This window comes from Hevea brasiliensis, chromosome 7 (genome assembly GCF_030052815.1).
Source record: "Hevea brasiliensis isolate MT/VB/25A 57/8 chromosome 7, ASM3005281v1, whole genome shotgun sequence".
In the NCBI taxonomy this organism is placed as follows: domain Eukaryota; kingdom Viridiplantae; phylum Streptophyta; class Magnoliopsida; order Malpighiales; family Euphorbiaceae; genus Hevea; species Hevea brasiliensis.
The window spans coordinates 9,896,461-9,918,033 of record NC_079499.1 but is presented as its reverse complement, the minus strand read 5'-3'; the positions used below and the strand labels follow the sequence as shown (position 1 = coordinate 9,918,033).

General features: G+C 31.1%; 2 protein-coding genes across 7 annotated transcripts; both read left to right on the top strand.

Annotated features, from left to right (window-relative positions):
* Window positions 1–229: 229 nt before the first annotated feature.
* On the top strand, window positions 230–8,099 carry LOC110647345 (protein ACTIVITY OF BC1 COMPLEX KINASE 7, chloroplastic). Its single transcript, XM_021801126.2, has 18 exons — window positions 230–476; window positions 897–1,506; window positions 1,664–1,807; window positions 1,968–2,093; window positions 2,418–2,505; window positions 2,818–2,911; window positions 3,233–3,326; window positions 3,485–3,539; window positions 3,661–3,752; window positions 3,890–4,060; window positions 5,226–5,282; window positions 5,404–5,487; window positions 6,381–6,465; window positions 6,729–6,790; window positions 6,890–6,964; window positions 7,104–7,208; window positions 7,362–7,503; window positions 7,637–8,099. Exons 2-18 carry the CDS (start codon window positions 913–915, stop codon window positions 7,708–7,710), a joined length of 2,142 nt encoding a protein of 713 aa, XP_021656818.2. The 5' UTR covers window positions 230–476; window positions 897–912; the 3' UTR covers window positions 7,711–8,099.
* Window positions 8,100–14,079: 5,980 nt separating this feature from the next.
* Window positions 14,080–20,690, top strand: LOC110647342 (acetyl-CoA acetyltransferase 2). Of its 6 annotated transcripts, none has more exons than XM_058149967.1 (15): window positions 14,080–14,243; window positions 14,805–14,848; window positions 15,113–15,211; window positions 15,315–15,488; window positions 15,600–15,705; window positions 15,793–15,931; window positions 17,293–17,370; window positions 17,444–17,509; window positions 17,790–17,875; window positions 18,962–19,061; window positions 19,226–19,336; window positions 19,421–19,462; window positions 19,691–19,777; window positions 19,933–20,037; window positions 20,523–20,690. In XM_058149967.1, the coding sequence occupies exons 2-14, from the start codon at window positions 14,812–14,814 to the stop codon at window positions 20,020–20,022; spliced, it is 1,215 nt and encodes a 404-aa protein (XP_058005950.1). In that variant the 5' UTR covers window positions 14,080–14,243; window positions 14,805–14,811; the 3' UTR covers window positions 20,023–20,037; window positions 20,523–20,690. The 6 variants fall into 6 exon arrangements, with proteins under 6 accessions (XP_058005950.1, XP_058005949.1, XP_021656811.2 ...); XM_058149966.1 differs by having other exon boundaries at window positions 14,791–14,848; XM_021801119.2 differs by having other exon boundaries at window positions 14,080–14,246; window positions 14,806–14,848.
* Window positions 20,691–21,573: the final 883 nt, after the last annotated feature.

The following is a 21,573-nucleotide window of genomic DNA, read 5'->3' as shown; positions in this document are numbered from 1 at the left end:
TTTCAGTAGGTTTGAGGCCCAAAAAGCCCATGGCCACCCCTGCATGGAAATATATGGTTGGCTCACTGCGCCAGTGACCTAATTTTAGGTACAATAATCGTGAGTGGATCAAAGCCCATGAAGAAGAAATATCCCACACCTTACACGTGGCATAACGGGAGAGCAACCTTCGATTGTGGTGGTGGTTGAAGATGCTAAATTGATTCAGTTTTTAGTTTTTCTTTTTACCGTTTGCAACCCAAAAAATTGCCCGCAAAATATCCAAACAATGCCTTGAAAACTTGAAATTGGAAACCACGAGTACACGCCAAGACTTTCTACACCCCGCTCTTTGTTTCCTCGCTAATTAGTTCGCCAGGAACAGTGAACAACTAATTCTTTATTCAAAAATCACATTTGAGTTGATTATAACAAGTCTCACGCCCATCTATCAGTACCCCTCAAGTCTGCAACTTTATCTGATTCTTTATTGGCCGGTATGTATTGTTTTATATATTTACTATTTTTCCCATCTGGCTTTTGTTTGGTTTCAGAGAAGGTTGTGGAAAAAGAATATTTTTTTAATTTTGTTTGGTTTATTACGGTAGTATTTTTGTTCATTCTTGTTTATTTTTGGGTACTGAGATTGATCCATGTTGAGCTACTGGGTTTTGGTTACTGTTTTTTTCCCCAAGTTTTCTTTTGTCCTGCCTAGCCTTTGTTTTTTGCTTGTTGAGATACTCTTGTCTGTGTCTGACATGTGATTAGTAGAGATGTTTCTATGGTCATTTTCGTGTGTTTCTTGCAAAAGGGTTGTGATTTGCTTGGCTTTAAAGCTATTTTTGGATCAGTTGTATTTGAGGTACAATATTTGGCTTGTCATTAATCTAATTCTTATTGAAATTGGGAATCTACAGGTGTCTCTTTGCTTGAATGGCGGCAATACTAGCTTCATACAGCTATAATTGTCGCAATGTTGATTTAATGAATCAAGGAAGGACATTGGACAATCTCAGTTTCTCCAGTTCAATTCCTAATCCATTTGCAGAGTTTGAGAAACAAATATGCCATCCACATTCAAGGAATTCAAGGTTTCAAGTGGAAATGCGACAAAACGAATCACCAGCCTCAAGGATAGGTGCCAATGGCAATGGACGGCCGATTAAGATGGTACCTGCCAGTGAGGTGGTGAAGAGGAAGACGCCCAATGGTAAAGAAGTAAAGATAGTCAGTGGTTCAAAGCAAGTTAATGATACAAAGCAGGTTGTTAATGGAGCAAACATAATTAAGAGAGGACCTGGTGCTGCACTTGTTAAGACATCAAGATATAGACAGACAGACAAACTTCCACCATTGGAGGATTCAAAGGTTTTGCCCACAGATGAAGGTTTCAGTTGGGCAAATGAGAATTATAACAACTGGCAGAGGACTATTGATGTATGGTCCTTCGTTCTTTCTTTGCGTGTTCGTGTTCTGTTTGACAATGAAAAATGGGCATATTTGGGACGCTTCAAAGAACAGAAGCAGGTGAGTTTTCATATAGTTTTTTAAGACTAGCATATAATGTTACTGCTATGCGCATTTACAATGTTCTGCTATAGTTCTGCTCCATTATATATGTTTTTGTTTGCTTGGGATGAGTATCTTTGTTTTAGCTTTTGTTTCTATTTTCATTTCTATTCAGAAAATTCGAAGGCGAAAAACTGCTTCATGGCTACGAGAGCAAGTATTGCAGCTAGGTCCAACTTTTATCAAACTCGGACAGTTATCTTCAACAAGGTCAGATCTATTTCCACGGGAGTTTGTGGATGAGCTTGCCAAGTTGCAGGTATCTTATGATCTTAGTCTTTATTCATTCAAATTGGCTTAGGCATCTCATGTAATAATCATATTTCTTTGTTAATATCACAGCAGTTCCATACATTTATTTTTTGTTAGCATTTTTTTTTTTCATATAAATTTTGTATGGTTCTTATATCATAATCCAGGATAGGGTCCCTGCCTTCTCTCCAAAGAAGGCAAGAAGCTTCATTGAGAGTGAACTGGGAGCTCCCATCAATGTGCTGTTCAAGGAGTTTGAGGACCAACCAATTGCGGCAGCTAGTCTTGGTCAGGTGTTTGATTTATGTTTAGTTGTTGGACTTTCTTGGTCAAAAATTGAGCTCACCATAAAAAACTTTCTTAATTTTAATTCTGCATTTATTTGTTTTTAAAATATGATGATATCATGATTCGTGTCGTGTGATATTAAAAGAAGCACTAAGAAGAATAACTAATACGAATGTTCCTTTAGGTGCACCAATTTGATATTGGCTCCATAACTCTTAACAACTGGAAACGATTGAGCCTTGAGACTTTGAAACTATTTTCTTTGAGTAATATCTTTGTTAAAAATAGGTCTTTTTTTTTCCTGATCAGAATCTTTTTTGCATCTTTAGGTGCACCGTGCTATCCTACATAATGGAGAGAAAGTAGTTGTGAAAGTTCAAAGGCCTGGTCTCAAGAAGCTTTTTGACATTGATCTGCGTGAGTATCATATATTTTTTGCCATTTTAATCTTACTGACCTTTTTTTTTTTGTAATGCAAAAAGGTTCAGTGGATATGAATCTTACTTGCATGATATGCCAGTGGGAAGAAAATGTTTATTCTTGAGCTAAATTTGATATTTTGTACTGTATGCTCCCAATCATCCACATATAGTTTAATTGATTTGAAGTATTCCAGCATTATAGATTAGTCTAGGTTAAATGTTTTTCATATTTTCCATGGAGAGTAAGCATTCCTGTCAAAATCATTGATTTTGGTTGTCTCTCTAATTTTCTGCCCCTGCCATCCAGGTAATTTGAAGATAGTTGCTGAATATTTTCAGAGAAGTGAAACTTTTGGCGGTCCATCTAGAGATTGGATTGGTATATATGAAGAATGTGCCAAGTAAGTGACAAGCATCTACCAGATGTCACATTAAATTCTAAAGATCTTAATTACAGAGCATTGATATATTAACAATAGTACACAATTAAAGATGCGTGCAGCATGCATCCTATGTTCTAGTGCAGATGTGCCTGGCATTTCATCATTTTTATGTTAAAGTGTAATGTTCACTGGTCTCCCTATTGTATTTGTCTGTCCTTCCATGTGATAAGTTTTAAGATTCATCAAATGGATTCTGAAGGACGGCAATTTTGTTTTTTAGTCTTTATATGATGAGTACATATTTCTCTCTATTCATCCTAACTCTTGTGTTGATTTCAGGATTTTGTACCAAGAGATTGATTATATTAATGAAGGCAAAAATGCTGACAGATTCCGCCGAGATTTTCGGAATGTGAAGTGGGTCCGAGTACCTGTATGTTTTTTGCTATAGCCTTTGCAATTTTTTTTTTTTCTCTTGCACCTCCATTTCTGCAGTCATGAATACGTATTAGTTGGTGAAGGTGGATCGTACTTTGAAAGTTCTGCCATATGACCAATGCTTAATTGACAATCTATTTTGTCCCTTTGTAGCTGGTATTTTGGGATTATACTGCCACAAAGGTGCTGACATTGGAGTATGTACCAGGTTTCAAGCTAAACTATATTTTTCTTTAACTTCTAGATGATATCCATTATACATTATAGAACTTCAGCAATTGTTTTGAGGTGGTAATATGTGGCATATCATTATTGACTTTTGTATGCAGGTGTTAAGATAAATCAACTAGATATGTTGGCTTCAAGAGGATATAATCGTGCTCAAATTTCGTCACGAATAATTGAGGCATACTTGATTCAGGTATATGGCATTAATATAACTTTCAACTAATCTCAGTGATTTTCCCTGTGTAACTCTTTCTTTGGATTACCATTTGATGATATTGTTAATTATCCTGAATACTTTGTAACAATTTCTGAATTTACAAAATAATTCAGATTTTAAAAACTGGTTTCTTTCATGCGGATCCTCATCCTGGAAATCTTGCCATTGATATGGATCAAGCAATCATCTATTATGACTTTGGTATGATGGGAGAGATCAAGCCTTTTACTCGAGAGAGGCTGCTTGAACTTTTCTATGCAGTTTATGAGAAAGACGCGAAAAAGGTTCATATTCCATCTCTTGATACTGTTACTTTTGAATTTTTCTGACTCTATATTGATTTATAGGATGAAAAACTGAAGTTTCTCGCATGCTAGTTACAACCTTTTTTGTATTTTTTTTTTCTGTCATGGTATTAATATTTTATATGATACAAATACATATATATACACGTATTTATATGACACGACTGTGTTTTATTCTCAACCATACTGTGTCACTTATGTAGTCCTTCAACTGTTAGCAGTATCCTTAAACTAATGGAAGGAATTTCTTGCAACATTGACAACAAGGAGTTTCAGGTGGACATTTTAATGATTTATAGCATGTCAGTGAATCAAAACTAGATAGTTGCGAAAATAAAATTAGTTTCTGGAGTTTTGATTCACAACTTCCTGTGAATAATCAGTATGCTAAAAAGCAGAGCCTGATAATGGTGCCCTGTGCTTAGCTTCACTTAAACCAAAAATAATCAAAATCAATGTAAAAGGATGAAAACTACAGGTGTCAATAGTAAAAGAGTCTTAAATCACTGGGCAGCAGAATATGATATCATGAGATATGTTTTAAAGATCATTTCTTTGGTTCCTTTTTGTGGACAAATGATTTCGTTCATTCCAGAAGCGACTAAAGTAGAGGCAAGCCTTCTATAAACCCTTGAACATTACACAAAGCTACAAGGAACAAGTCTCTAGAGTTAGAACTTGCATATTTAAACTGGACTGGCACCAGTTTTATGAAATTATAGCTGCTTTATTAGAACTTACTGCAGATCAGTAACTAAAGATGCAACATCAATCAGAATTATATAGCAACTTCCATTTTCTGCAAATTTCTACCAGCTCTGGTTTCCAGCGTCACCTTCATTTGCAGGTTATCCATTCCATCAATGCTGTCTTTGACATCAGAGGAAATGCATTGCACTAAGCTGTCAATTGCATAGAATTTCTAGTATCAAATAAAGCATTCATCTCTGTCTAAATGCTTATAGGCACATTCTCAAATTTATGGAAGCCTGAATGCTCCATCCTAATCCCCAACTGATCAGTCATTTCTTGGTTAAGGATAAGCACTTTCAGAAACTTGTGTTGAAGTCACTAGAAAAGTTTTAATGCATGAAGTTTCTTCTCCTTTCTTTATTGGTGTAACTGACAAGTATCAGCCCTGCAGGTTATGCAAAGCCTCATAGATCTTGAAGCACTTCAGCCCACTGGAGATTTGTCATCCGTAGGTGCCATACAAAATAACCAATATTTGAGGAAAATGGTTGCTTAGTGACTTATATGAATTTTTGAAATGCTTGACATTATTAATTGTTGCTAGTAATTTTATTTTGGTACTTTGCTAGGTAAGGAGATCTGTACAGTTCTTCTTGGACAATTTGTTGAGCCAGACACCTGATCAGCAACAGACCTTGGCTGCAATTGGGGAGGTATGCGGCATCAAAGCTTAAAAATCATTTAGCACCTTTATGCTATGTTTGGTAGGAGAATGGGAAGCAGGAAGGGAAACTATTTCTTTACTTCTTATTTGAAAGAAGGGATGGCATTTTACATTTTTGGTGGGAAGAATAGTAACTGGAAAAGGCTATAATTATCTAATTGGTTAGGTAGGGCCCAGGAGAAAAAAAGATCACTTTTCTTTTCTTGGGTGCCTGTCCAAGTAAACAAGAATCATTCCACTTCTTATCCCAGTTCCCTACCCCAATATCCTTCTCTCCAACCTTCTCCAAAAACAACCCTGTGATTACCATTGTGGCCCTTCAGTAACTGGCCCAAATGAACAATTGGAGGGAGAAAATGAGGAACTTGATAAGTCATTTTCTATTAGATTGACTGAAATCATTAATTTCTATTTTATGTAAGTTGGATAATCTGCCATCGTTGTTAGTTTCATATTGTAGTTTTATTATCTGGAGGAAGCATAATATAATTCATTTTACCCTGGTCATTTTATATGATCCCTTATGCTATGTTTGAATGCAATATTTTGAAATAAGAAATTTGGATTTGATTTTTGTTTAAATTTTTTAAGTGAAAGTTGACTCATTGTTTAATTAGTCAAATTCATAAATAAAAATTAAATTTATGAACTAAGAACTCATTTGAAGTGAATTTCAAATGACACCTTTTTACATGATGTTTCAAGTTCACACTTAAGTATACTCTTCTTCTTCTTCTTTTTTTTTTTTTTTTTTTTTTGAAATATGCCTAAGCATTATCAAATTCAGATCTTACATTTCAAATTCTTCCATCCAAATGCAAGTTCAACGATTTATGATTGATGAACCTGGGATTTTTATTTTTCTCACATTTTTTTGTGCAGGATTTATTTGCAATCGCTGTGGATCAGCCTTTTCGGTTTCCATCAACCTTTACATTTGTTATAAGAGCATTTTCAACGCTTGAAGGTTCTCTTTCTGCTTTCTGTTAGGACCATAAGAGCCAATAAACCCAACCCTCTCTCAATAGAAAAAGGAAAAGAAACATTCATTTCCAAATTATAGTTACAGAATATCACCATTTTTGCCAATTTGAACTTTGAGTAACTGGACTGTTTTATGTCAATGAATACATCCCTGGCAAAAGTTCTATAGATTCTTGTATTTTTGTGAGCCTTACAAGAAATAACAACAATTACATCGTTGTCTTGCTTTTTTTTTTCTTAATACAGGTATCGGCTACATTCTTGATCCAAATTTTTCCTTTGTGAAGATTGCTGCCCCTTATGCTCAGGTTTCATATGTCTGCCTGGCTCCTTTGGACACGACAAGCTTTTCCCTGTACGTTGATGGGGCCCTTTTTTAATTCACTCATGTTTTGCTCCACTTGCAGGAACTTTTAGATCTAAGAACCAAGCGGCATTCAGGAACACGACTGGTGGAAGAAATAAGGAAACAAGCGAATGATGTATTGCCATTTGCTTTATATTCATTTTGTAGCTTCATTTCCCTCCTGACTGTAGTTCCATCAGAAACCCCTTAACAAAAATACAATAGAATGTAGATGATGCATTTATTGAGAGCACTTCTATTATATGTGTTTTCAGGCAAGAAGTTCTACCATGTCCATGCCTTCCAGAGTTCAACGGATAGAAGAGTTTGTGAAGCAACTTGAATCAGGAGATTTAAAACTTCGAGTTCGCGTGCTTGAGGTAATAATCCCCTAATATCTGCAGAATACATGTTTGATTCATTTAGAAAATTTTGGTTCAGCTTAAAATGGAAAAAGACAAGAAGGATCATGCTTTTCAGCACATGAAATATTTTTTGCTTATTTTAAGATTTGCCTTGTGATCCTTTACCAGTCCGAAAGAGCAGCTAGAAAAGCAACAATCCTACAAATGGCAACTATGTACACTGTCTTGGGAGGTACCCTACTAAATCTTGGGATAACCTTTAGCAGTCAAGGGAGTGAAGTTATTGCAAATGGATCTTTCATTGGTGCAGGTAAGCATTTCCTTGCATTAGAACCTTCCGAGCGTAATATTATTGTGTTACAGCCTTCTAGAATTCAAAATTAAGTTCTCATTTTTCTTTTAAAACTTTATGGCTCTTAACTCTAAAATGTATGAAAATGCAGGAGTTTTCTTGACACTGCTTCTAAGGTCAATGCAAAGAGTGAAGAAACTTGATAAATTTGAGAAGATGATATGATTTCTGACCCATGAAATCGAAATATAGCTCACATACACAACAGTACATGGTATTCGATTTATAGTCATTCAATTGTATAATTTTCAAGCAAAACAATTCTTTTGCATGCATACATGATATGCATGTGTATATGCAACATAGTTAAAAGGGAAAAATCATTAGTTAAAGATGGAGGAAGACCAAATAATACTCGAATGTGAGTAATGGATAGTTGAGTATCCGGTCTGAGTAACTGCAAGGTGCTTAAACAGGATGCTTGGACGCTCGGGCAAACATTACTCTCCTAGTGTATACTCCTTCGATGTTTGGATTCCATTTTCAAGTATATCCTCAATTGATATTCGGATCAATAAAAGACAAAGATCTCGAAATAATCACTGTAATTAGAATCCTAGTATGAGCACTCTTAGACAAAGAGGACTTTAATATCACTCAATCACAAATTTCTAATTCTAATAAAAATTTATATCAAAATCTATATAAATTACATTACATAGAATTGTGTTTAATAAATAAATCAAATTAAAATTTATCATCTCTAATTAAAACTTATTCAAATTTGACCTTATACTAATAATATAGAGATTTTAATTAATACAAAAATATTTGTCATGATCAAATGTCATTTTCATTGATCAGTTCAAATTTGGCTTCGAAAGTATCAACACTGAGAGAGTCAAAGGGACATTGTTTCTTAAGGCAGTAGATTATTACCAAATACTTCTATATATATAATATTGTTTTTTGATCATTTAACTTTTGACCATGTCTTAGTCCTCTCTTCACCATTTTTTTTATTATTGATCAGAAAGAAAAATACTAAAACATGATTTATTATAGATTCAAAATATAAATATATGGGTATTACTTATTTTATATGTTGATATTGGAATTATGAATTTCACATCAGGAAAGTGTAAAAATGAAAAGGTAAATATAAATTGTTAGATTGTAATATTGATTTGGCTAAATATATAAGCTCAAATTAAAATGAATTAATATATAATTTACTCAATACTATATTTAAACTTAATATGGTAACAGAGTTTGGATTAAGTTATGGGTTTCAACTACCCACAAAGTTGTATAATTAGACCCGTATTAGATTAAAAATATAAACTAATTGTCAAGTGATAACTGTATAGTTGCACTAAAGGGGGAGTGTTGAAATGATAAATCCTACATCAAGGAAGTATAAAATGAAATGGTAAATATAAGTGGTAGTTAGCAACATTGACTTGGTTAGTTATTTTGATGTATATAGTAACTCAATCACTTATATGAAATTAATACGTAATTTGTTCAGTAATCTCTTTGAATTTAATAATAAATTTTATCATGCATATTGTGTTTTAAAATTTAAGTTCATGAGGAATCAAGTCTAGAAAAATTAATGGCCTTTTTTAAGGCTTAATAGAGTATTAGAATGAAATATCCATCACACAGAAACATACTAATAAAAGAAATTGAACTTTCATTTAATTATATTACATTTCTTTTATTAGTTGAAGGATATTTTTATTTAATTTTTAACATTTTCATATTCTTATATTTTGAAAAAAAAAAAAAACTTTTTCAATCAATTGATTTTCATTATAATTAAATAATAAAAAATAAATTAGTTTTTTGAGAGAAAGGAAATAAATTACATTCACCAAAAAATGTTCTTCACAAATAAATTAATAATTTTCAAGAGGGAGAGAAAATAAATTATTTTATTAAAAATGTTTTTAGTAAATAAATTATTTTAAGAGAGAGGGGAAAATAAAATAAAAATTGTCAAAGAGGTGACTTTAACATGAAGATTAAGGAGTTGAATCACAAGACAAGATTTTTTTAAGATTGAGAAGGATGGTGTAGGTGGTTGGTACAGTTGCCCACAATAATTTTCTGGCAATCAAACATTAACCATATTAATATCATTTTAGTTGACCACTGCCTATTGTTCATTATGATTTTTTTTTTAAATAGAAAATTTAATAATCCATTAATAAACAAGTACAACATAATTGGACATAGACAATTAATAATTTATATTTAGATATAATTTAATTAGAAAAAAAATAATAATTTTTAAGTAGTAACAGCTTATTTTTCATTTTGGTCACTACAAAATAATAAAATTGAAAATAAGCATTTCTATTTTTTTAATTAAAATTTTAAATTTAAATTCCTAACCTATTACACCTAAATATGCGCAATAAATTATGTGAGGCTTAAAGCTGAGTAGAATTCAATTCAAACCAAAAAATCGAATCGAACTGAATCAATTTGATTCAATCATTTCGGTTTTAAAATTCAATCGGTTCGGTTCGGTTCAGTTTTACATTATAAAAATTTTGATTATTTCGGTTCGGTTTTGAAGAGAAAAAAAAATCAGTTAAACCGAACTGAATCGAACCGAATAGTAATTTATATATTCAAATTGAACTAAATCGAACTGAATCTATTTTTAAATTGATTTATTTGTATGGGAAATTTATGAATTATATTTAATTTTATATATATTAATTGTTTAATTTCATTGATTAATGGTTATTAGGTTCAAACCAAAATCAAAATTAGACCAAATAACTTGAAAATCAAGTCTAAATTAAAAAATCAATCAAAAATCAAAACCGATTGGTTTAAACTAAGCTGAACCGAAATAAAGCGATTCGGTTTGATTCGATTTTTCACCCATTTTGATTCGGTTCGATTTCTAAAATTTAAAATTCAGTTTTTATAATTTAATTCAATTTAGTTCGATTCAAACCGAATGCTCACGCCTACTTAAACCCGGTTTGTTTTGTGAAAATTTTTTTATTTTTTAACTTTTATGACACTTAAAAAAATTAATCAATGAAAAATATTTTTCTGATTAAAGAAAAAATTAAGTTATTTTTAAGAAAAATGACTTCTTTTAAAAAAATTATTTTATGAATTTTTATAATTTTATTAAAATATAAAAAATATTTATTCATGAAGGATATAAATATATATCATTAATTTAAGATTGTAACAAATAATAATAAAAAAATTTTTTAAATAAATTTTATAAAAAATATTTTCAATATATAAATTATTTTTTACAAAATAAATTAAATCTTACATATGTATTTAGTACTTCAAATTTAAAATAATTTTTATAAAAAAAATAATTATTCTCTTATATTATTAATAATTGTAACTTAAACCTCAAATTTTGACACTTTTTTTAATATAAAAATTATTTAATGATACCGTATTTTTCTGTTAATTAGAATTTTTCAGAGAACAGTGGTTAGAATTTTGTTAGTAAATTGTAATTGGAATCCATTGAGTGTTGCTAATTATACATTAAAATATAAATTAATTTGTGAAATTTTCTTATTTTATATATAAATTTACATGTTAATTTTTGAGATTTTAAAAGAAATCCTTATTTTAACTAGTTAATTTATTGATAATAATAATAATAATAACAAAAATCAAAGAATATCGATATTCTTTAAACAATTAGGTAGGTGAGAAGGAGGAGTTGGGCAGTTAAGCATTAAGTGATTTTTTTTTTTTTTTTAATAAAGTGCTTGACAGTATTTATTTCCAATTTGTTTTGCGTTTGATAAGGACATTTTAAATGGACGACAAAATTGGTTGACAAATTCTACGAGACAACACTTTCAATTTAAAGAAAAAAAATATATTAAATATAAAAAATGTGAAATAATAATAATTAAAGCATTGCAAGACCATGTGCATGAACGTTTAAAGAAAAACTCATATTCGATCCTCAAATATGATATTATTAAGAGAGACAATCACGCAGGGGAGAGCAGTTTTTGGTTTAAACCGAAAAGTTGAATCGAATCGATTGAATTCGGTTCAATTGATTTGGTTTTAAAATTCAATCGGTTCAGTTCGATTTATAATTTTGATAAATTTAGTTAATCGGATCGGTTCGGTTCGGTTCGATTCGGTTATTTTATAAAAAATCAAAAAACTCAAACCGAACCTAAATTATTAATATATATAGAAAATAAAAAAAATTGAATCGAACCGAATCGAAATAAAAAAAATCGAACCGAACCTTAAGATTTTGAGTATTGATTTCTAATTTTTTTTTTGTTTTTATGTTGTTATTATTTATATTTAATGTTAAAAATATGATATTTTATAAATTTCGGTTTGATCGGTTTAAAACTAAATCAAACCGATATTTATCGGTTCTATTCGATTCGGTTTTCTCTTATCAATCGGTTTGGTTCAGTTTTTAAAATTTTTGATTTTCAGTTTTCGGTTTTATCGGTTCGATTCGATTCGATTTTCTCTTATCAATCGGTTTGGTTCAGTTTTTAAAATTTTTTATTTTCAGTTTTTAGTTTTATCAGTTCGGTTCGGAACCGAACCGACCGTTTGCACACCCCTACAATCACGTATCTTGAATGAATTAATAAAGGATAACCTGATAGAAAAAAATGTGAAATATTTTTAAAAAATGTTCTCTTAATAAAATTTATTTTGTAAGATAATAATTAAAAAAAATAAAGATGCTACATCTTGTATCCATGCACAAAATTGTAATTTTGAGAATTAATCTATCCAATATGCTGCGTTTTGGACCCTTTGCAAAGTTCAATTCCAATTTTATCCTTGGTGGTTAAGGTGCTTGCCTGCCTTAAAAACAGAAAATGGATAAAAATTATTAACAACCTTAGACTTCTTAATATTTGACAATTGAGTCCTTATTTGAAAATTATTGTTTTATTAGATTTGATCCCATTAAGTATTAATATAGTTTTAGTTTTATTAAATTTTTTTCATATAATTAATTTTTTAAAATTTAAATTTAAAATTTCATAACTCCGTAGAATAAAAATTATGAAAACAAACGTTATATCTTATTGTATAACTCATAAATGCTATTATGGTTTTTTATATTTTTAAAACAAATAATTATTATATGTATTTTTATTTTAAAAAATGATTAATTTTCAAAATAGTAATATAATTTTTACAATAAAATCTATCTTTGAAGTTTAAAATATAATAATAAAATTAATTTCATAATATTAATAATTTCAACTTAATACTAAAATTATAAGTTGTAAAATTTTTTAATAATATAGTATCTTTTCTATTAATGGGAATCACCATTATCATAAGTATTATAATATTTTGAGTTCATCTACTATATTCTATCAATCTTAAAAAATTATATTAAATAAATCTAAAATTTTAAGCATTAATTTGTATAAAATATCGCATATAAAAATAGATAATATTCTTGAAAAATAAAAATTCAAAAAAAAAAAAAATATATATATATATATATATATCGCCACTGGTAAAAATTACATGTTTTGTTTTTAGAAAGAGACTTTTGTCCCGCACATTTCACTCATCTCTCTGATAAAATTAATTTATTAGTATAATTTATTATTTTTAAAATATATTTTTTTTTAAATTATTTTTTTTTAAAGAGAAGAATAGATAGATAAATAAAGAGAAAGAGAGAGATGAGTAGAAGGTGAGGAGAGAGGTTCTCTCTTTAGGAAAGTAATAAATTACTTTTTATTACACTAAATTACATAAATAATTTTTAGAAAGAGAATATCTCTCATTTACTGTTTTCTCTCTCTAAATAAAATTGAATAAAATTAATAAAAATAAAAAAATATTTAACATTTTTATTATCAAGGTTTATATAACACCAACAAAATATATAAAATAATAATAATATTTTTATCACATTAATAATAAATATTTTAATCAATCATCATTATATCATTGATATTATCTAAAATAATAATATTTTAACTATGTCATTCTGTGACATCAATTTTTCAAAACCTTAATTTTAAAATTTAGCTAAAATAAATAAAAATTAAATCAAAATTCAAAAAAATATTGACCAAAATTAATAATTCACCTAAAAATTTGATTTTTTTTTTATAATTTGACTTTTTAATGTTTGCATATTTTCATTATTTTTTAGGAAACGATAAAATAAAAAATTTAAACTTTTTAATATTTACCATAAATTAAAAATTTATGTAATTACAACTTTTATTTATACATTAGAAAAATCACTCTCTCCTTATAGAATCACTGTTAATATTTAAACTCCAAATTGAGTTTAAATTAAATTTAAAATTACTAAAAATTAAATCATCCTATTATTTGAAAGGTTTAAAATATAATTACTAAAAATTAAAAAGTTTAAATTTTTTTTACTATTTCCCCTTATTTTGTTTATTTTTCTTCTTAAACAAATGTCTCTAACCATATTTTCAATTTAAAATTTTCATATAATAAATGACTCAAACGAGATTCTTTTCAACAACCAAAACAGAGAAATGGGCGTGGGCGCGAGTGTGGCACTGTGGCTTGTGCTTTTGCTTGGCAGTTTGCGCCGCACTTCCCAGCTCTGCGTGAATCTCTACATTTCCGTCTCTCTCTATAAATAGCATATACACCAACTCACACTTCAGATTTCATTTGCAACCAAAGCCCATCTTTCTCCACTTCAACTTCTTCATCACCTACTCTTCTTCCTATCACCACCACACACACAGGTATATGCTCTCTCCGTTTTTCCTTTGTTCTCATCGATTTCTTCGAAATTTGTCTACATTTCCTTTGGCCCTGTATGCTATTCCTCTGTTTCTGATCTGAGGATGCTCACCTATCCTTGATTCTTGATGTATCTTGCTTTTCTCTTGCACTGCGACTGGTTTTTTCCTTTACTGTTTTGGTGCCGAGAAAACTTGTAAGATAGCAAGTTTGAATCTCTTCGATCGTGTTTTTCACTCAGTACCCCTTTTTTTTCCTCTTCTGCAACGAAAGCTATCTTAAAATGCATGATTAAGGAAGTGATTCGTACTGTTAGATTTTTTTTTTCTGCTATTTGTTAGTAACTGTTCAAGAGCGTGAAAGAAAAGAGAGCTTAAGCTTTGGAGAGTAAAAGCGAAGCACGGGATTAAGATCTCATTTGCTAATTAATGTCAACTCTAATGCTTTTGCTATAAATTAGTGGCAGATATGCTGTCATTTCTGAGTGCAAATTTGCAGTAATTGGCTTATATTAAGCAAAGACTAATTAGTTTTGTAATGGTTATAGATTTGTATTTGCAGTAATCCATGGCCCCAGTAGCAGCAGCAGAGATAAAGCCCAGAGGTGCTGTATTTTCTATAGTTTGATAAATCTAAAAATTTATGCTAATTAGGTGAACTACTATCATGGATGGCCCAGTATATGATGAATACAATTAAAAAACTGAGTCACTTCTGGTGTGATCTGTGGGGAGCTGGTTAGATGGGTGGGTGAATTATGTAATAATTAAGAGATCTGTCACTAAATAAATTTATGAACTTAGTTAAAATTTTCATATTTTCCATGTTGACTAGTTTGTTCAAATACCTTGGTTTATATTTTCTACAGATGTTTGCATTGTTGGTGTTGCCCGCACACCATTGGGTGGATTTCTTGGTTTACTATCTACTTTACCTGCCACCAAGCTGGGATCTATAGCTATTGAAGGTCAAAACATGAACTATGGTGTCTTTTGTGATGTTGGGTAAATTACGTTTCAATAAGATTTTCTGTTTATTTTTCCTAAATGTTCTTTTTGGTAAATTTGTAGCTGCTCTTAAAAGGGCCAATGTTGATCCATCACTTGTACAAGAAGTTTTCTTTGGCAACGTTCTCAGTGCAAATTTAGGGCAGGCTCCTGCTAGACAGGCTGCTTTAGGTGCGGGAATTCCTAATTCAGTGGTCTGCACCACTGTTAACAAAGTTTGTGCTTCAGGGATGAAAGGTGCACGCATGATTTTTAATGTTATTTTCTTGATTGTTCTCCTAATTTTTATTTTTCAGAAACATGATTAAAACGTGTTGGTGTCTCTTTTTTCTTTTTGGAATTTTTCAGCAACTATGCTTGCAGCCCAGAGTATCCAGCTAGGAATCAATGATGTTGTTGTTGCTGGAGGCATGGAAAGCATGTCTAATGCACCTAAATACCTGGCAGAAGCAAGGTTAGTGTAATTCTTATTGATATTTCTACCTTTTTTATGGAAAAGAAAAACTAATTGGTTATCTTCTAATTCAATTATTGTAAGCAGGAAGGGATCACGACTTGGACATGATTCAGTAGTTGATGGAATGCTGAAAGATGGGTTGTGGGATGTTTATAATGATGTTGGCATGGGAAGTTGTGCTGAAATATGTGCAGATAATCATTCAATAACAAGAGAGGATCAGGTATTGCATTTCTTGCATCCATTCCATTAATCTCATTGATCCATGAGGTATTTTGGTTACCACTTTTCCTCATTTTAACAATATGTATAGAAGAAACTCAACAAGAATTCATTTCATTTGGTAATGAATTCTACAGTAAAATTTACTTGCAAATGAATTTACAGTAAACAATCCAATTGGCAATGAATTTCAAGCAATGAGTTTGTGCCGGTGGGAGTATTTTAGTTTGATCAATTTTTGCAATTTAAGTGGTGTGGACTTAATTTGAACCTTCCATCAATTTTGATAGAATTTATTCTAGGAATATTGACCAGAAGCATTACACATTTATGAGGATTTAACCCAAAATTGTTTAGAGTGGAGAAAGAGAATCCATATAGCCTATCTCAAATTTTTGAGATAAAAGCTTAGTTTAGTTGAGTTGAATTATTCTACAAATATTGATTCCATAGAATTAAAATGCAAGGTTGCCAATGAATTCCTTTTTGGGTTCCGAATATAACAGGTGCCAATTTACAAATTAATCATAAAATTGTGTTTAAAACAGGACTATTATGGAACTAATTGGAACGAAAAATTATCTAAATTACTAATATATTTACCTTTTTCTATAATATTTGGTGTTCACTTATATATACCGGTGTTTGTATTGTAAAGTATCTTTGTTTGACCTGATGAACCCCAATTTTAGTTGGAAATTTTCATGCAGCTTGATCTGTGGCTTGTTTTCAGCTTCCTTTCTGTTCACTTTTGTGAATATACAACTTTCACAATGCTAATTTTCTTTTTTGCATTTTTTAGAGGACTGATAGAAAGGTGTAGGTGGTGCAAACTTAGGATTATACGTTGGTAAAGCATCACTTAAGATAATTTGTCATGTCCAACATAGAAATATGGATACATTGGTGGATTCAAATAGCGGGCATAGATAATAGGAGAGGTAGCCCTAAAACAATATGAGCTGAGCTGAAGCAGTAAAAAATTACAAACAGCTCGTACAAATTCTAAATATAAATAAAACAAAATTTGTAATTAAACTCCAGCTTGTTTGAGATTAGGCTAAGTTGAATGCTACTTTTGCCCAAGCTTTTCATAAGCCACCAGTCCTCTGGCATTAAGGACAGCCTAGAGGCTTATCTATAGTTAGAGGATGCTCCAGTAAAGACAGTGCCAATGCCAGAGGCATAAGCTTATCGGAAATGCATTGGAGCAAGAACTAATCAGTAGGCTATCACTGTTGATTATTTTCTTTTCCAGATAGAATACACAAAACTCAGTATTTTCCTCATTCATCTTTAAATCCAAACTTCATGGTTGTTTATTTATTTTTGTTTTAACAAATATATTGGTGATTCTGGCAGGATAACTATGCTATTCACAGTTTTGAGCGTGGTATTGCTGCCCAAGACAGTGGTGCCTTTGCATGGGAAATTGTTCCGGTTGGACACCTAAGTTAATCTACACTTTGCTTTTTGTTGTGAATATTGTTCATCTCAATCTAGAACTGTGCAGGTTGAAGTTTCTGGGGGAAGGGGAAAACCTTCAACGATTGTTGATAAGGATGAAGGCTTAGGGAAGGTATATGTTATATTTTTACTTATATTCCATATCAATGACACACATTCATTCTTATTTCTTGCCTTCGTCTAAAGTCCGTGAGTTGCTTCTTGATAATATTGATGAATGGGTAAAAGATTACAAGAATACCTTATCAAGATGCATACCCTTCTTTTATCTTAGGGGTTGCTGGTCGCAAATGGACCTTCTGTTAGATGTAAAATCAATTAACGCCATTTAACTTGCTCTGCTGTTACATTCTTCTATTTTGTTGTTGTGTTTTGCTGTTGTGTTTTGCCAGTTTGACCCTGTAAAATTGAGGAAACTCCGACCAAGTTTCAAAGAGAATGGAGGCACAGTTACCGCTGGCAATGCCTCTAGCATAAGGTTTATTATTCTGTACTTTCAATTTCCTTAATATTCTTTACTCTTATGAATACAGTAAAACACTATATAAGATCCAACTGGGCATTATAATCACTTTACCAGAGGTTAAATACCTCTTAAATGTCGTTAAATATCTTAATCTTTGCAAACCTTATTTTACCTGCTCTTCTTCAAATGATGCTGAGATATTTGTTGCTATTTTATAATTTTGGCAATTTGCATGTAACCTCCAATTAGTTATAATTGTAATTATAAGGTAATAATCCTTATTTTAACTCCTGAAATTTACTTATTTTTGCTGTTGATCCCTCCAAATTTCTTATGAATTTCTTGAATAAAATTTTGTTGATCTTGAAAAATGAGTCAAACTTTGTTTCCATATCATGGATGGCAATACTGGTCACATCGTCTAAGAGCTGATGTGGCAAATGACATTCTTTTTTTTTTTTTGCTCCAAAATAACAAGATATCAGATTTTCTAAATAAAAGAATAAAGTAAAATGATGTCTATAAAAAATGACAATTTTTTTACCCTTGATTATGTCAAATTCATAATAATTCATATGAGCAGAGAAAGATGTCATTAGAACTAGAAACTATATTTTTTAGATATTATTTTATTTTATTTTATTTTTAAATTCTGAAATAGCAAAAAAAAAAAAGAAATCATAGATGAATCTTTTATTTTGAAAATTTGATATTTTATTATATTGAAAAAAAGAAAAGAAAAGAAGTGGACTAAAGAAAAAAAGATTCATATGACCTGTCAATTCTTAAATGATGTGGTCAATGAAGTGATTGCTGATTTGACTATCAATAGACCAATTTTGCTTAGCCAGCAATATTAGACTCAATAGCACCAAACCAAAAAAGAATAGCAATTCAATATAAAATGATTTCATTGGGAGAGTTTAATAGCCAAAGCACATAAAGTTCAGGGGTGAAAATATGGGTTATTCCTAATTATAAGCAGTTCAGTTTTCCATTCCATGCAAGTCTATTGAGTGGTTTTCATTTTAGTTGTGCTAGTCTTATAAAGATATGGGCCTAACTTTTTATTGAATGTGAAATTGCCTTCATTAACAGTGATGGTGCTGCTGCTTTGGTTCTGGTGAGTGGAGAGACTGCTCTTAAGCTTGGTTTGCAAGTGATTGCAAAGATCACAGGATACGCTGATGCTGCTCAGGTAATTCATGCAAACATGTGAATCTAAAAATGAAGCTAGACTGGCTCCACATACCTAAAATGGAAAAATCACTGTCTTGATATCATTCAATTTATTCCTTTGTCTTTTGAGTGTCAAGCATCAAGCTGATACTGATTGGTGATCACTTACAACTCATTGTGCAGGCACCAGAGTTATTTACAACAGCTCCAGCACTGGCAGTACCTAAAGCTGTATCAAATGCGGGCTTGGATGCTTCTCAAGTTGATTACTATGAAATAAATGAAGCCTTTGCTGTAAGATTTCATGCATATTCATCATCTGATTTGCTCATCCGTCTAGGGGTTAAAGATCTTAATTTATGATGTTTTTACATGCAGGTTGTAGCTCTTGCAAATCAGAAACTGCTTGGACTTAATCCAGTGAGTACTGCAATTTAGGCTACTTCTATCTGTGCTAGTGTGTTCAACTGAGGGTGCATTTTGAGAAATTGACATGTGAAATATGTTGTTTAATTGCTCAGGATGAGATGCATTTATCATTTCATTAGTTCTTTCTCTCTCTTTGCCTCCCAATTCAGTTACTATTGGCTTTGGAATTAGTCTATTTCAGTTTTTGTTGTTGAAGCACTTCTTTTAAGCTGTTTACAGGAAAAGGTTAATGTACATGGTGGAGCGGTATCCTTGGGTCATCCACTAGGTTGCAGTGGCGCTCGTATCTTGGTCTCACTTTTGGGGGTATTTCTTTCTTGATCTCTATTTTAATACTGTGCAGTATTTGCTGATTTGGTAGTCATGCTGTCAGAATGTCAGTACATTGCCCTTTGTGTGTCTGTGTGAACACACATATACAAGTCTTTTTGTTTCTTACTAAAAGTGTAATGGTATTGTAGGTATTGAGGCAAAAAAATGGGAAATATGGTGTTGGTGGCGTTTGCAATGGTGGAGGAGGTGCATCCGCTCTTGTTGTAGAGCTTCTGTAGGCATTTTGATGTTTGGTAAGTCACAAGTCCCATGCGCATTACAATCATGCATATATCCAAGTGAAAAATCATTCATTAGATCTACTTACTGCAAACATTTTTCCCAAGAATGATTGCTCCATCACTATATTTGCTTCTGGTTACTGATAATTTGGATAGGAAGATGGGGTTCATTTGGTTTATGAAATAGCATGGAATAAGATGAGAATAGAATAGCTATTCTTGGCTTTATTTCAAATTTTCAATTTGAAATAATATTTCATGGAATAAATAAACCAATGTGGTGAATCGGAAAGTGAATAGCAAAAATATTACTCACTGATATTGCCACAAGTTGTGCTTGTCTATTAATGAGAATTAATTTCTTATGCAACCTTGAAGACCCCCACTTGAATGTGGAGCACACAACATAAGATTTCTAGTTCACCATAATAATGAACATCACTATGTGTATGTCTTTATTAATTCATCAATGTGACAGTTTGCTCTGTGTCCTTCAGGCTCAGCATGATGGTGGGAACTCTTGTGGACGATAAAATTTCCATGGCTGTCAAATTTCAATGTTGTGCAATTTTACTTAGTTTTCCATTTTCAATTTTTGCTTCCTTTTTTAATAAACTAGAAGTGTATTTAGCTTTGGAGATAAAATATATCCTCAATGTTATTCAGTCCCTCTCCCTTAGTTTGTTTGCGAGAATCATTAGATCCCAACATAAGATCTCTTCGTCTTGTTAAGAAATTTTATAATTACTGGTGAAGGAAAAGAAAAAGAAATTAGGTCACTCAGGTTCCAGAGCAACCTATTAGTTACAAGTGATCAATTAAATCACTTATTGTTTGGTCCAACTGACTAATCAGATTCTATTACCTGCTTTTCATTATCTTTTGGTATTATTTTTTGAAGGCAATCTCAAGATTAGAAGCTTGATTTCAAAATGTAATACAAAGGCAATAATCGATCCATTTGGACAAATTAATTATTGTAATGGCAGCACAAGTCGCAATGCAAAAACTAGGCATACCACTCACAGAAATGGTTATCTTTCGGTTCGATTCGACAAAAGAGATCCTGATTTGTATGCTCTTGCATATCACATCAGGCAGTCACCAGGAGAATATGGGTAAATCAGAAACGAGTAACCCAATTTTCAACTATGCTACAACCTAGATTATTTGCACTAGGTTAGGTGGTCCTACAATCGTACATAGAAAAATTCAAGGAGATATGAGATATGGTGTTTGCTGTATCCATATTCCATCACCAGAACAACTAATAAATTGATGGCTGTATTTACCCACTTGCAACTTTTTTAGATATATTAATTATGCATTTTAATTAATTTTATGTAAATTTTTATATAAATATTTAATTTAATAATTATTAAACTAAGAAATCAATTCTTGAGCCAAGGTTCCCATATTTTGCTTACATGTCATGTGCTTGGTTATCTGGGGTGGCACTGGCTCCCAAACTGCATTCAATATATATATATATAATTTTATAATAGGTAGATACAAATATTATCCTAATATATAATATATACAATTTAT

Excerpts from the sequence above, each read along its gene's own strand:
- LOC110647342 (XM_058149967.1), top strand. The coding sequence starts at position 14,812 with ATGGCCCCAGTAGCAGCAGCAGAGATAAAGCCCAGAG. Across the intron at positions 15,489-15,599 it reads TTGTGCTTCAGGGATGAAAG|CAACTATGCTTGCAGCCCAG; the intron begins GTGCACGCATGA and ends GGAATTTTTCAG. Across the intron at positions 19,778-19,932 it reads TCTTGGTCTCACTTTTGGGG|GTATTGAGGCAAAAAAATGG; the intron begins GTATTTCTTTCT and ends ATGGTATTGTAG.
- LOC110647345 (XM_021801126.2), top strand. The coding sequence starts at position 913 with ATGGCGGCAATACTAGCTTCATACAGCTATAATTGTCGCAATGTTGAT. Across the intron at positions 3,327-3,484 it reads TGAAGTGGGTCCGAGTACCT|CTGGTATTTTGGGATTATAC; the intron begins GTATGTTTTTTG and ends GTCCCTTTGTAG. Across the intron at positions 3,540-3,660 it reads GACATTGGAGTATGTACCAG|GTGTTAAGATAAATCAACTA; the intron begins GTTTCAAGCTAA and ends TTTTGTATGCAG.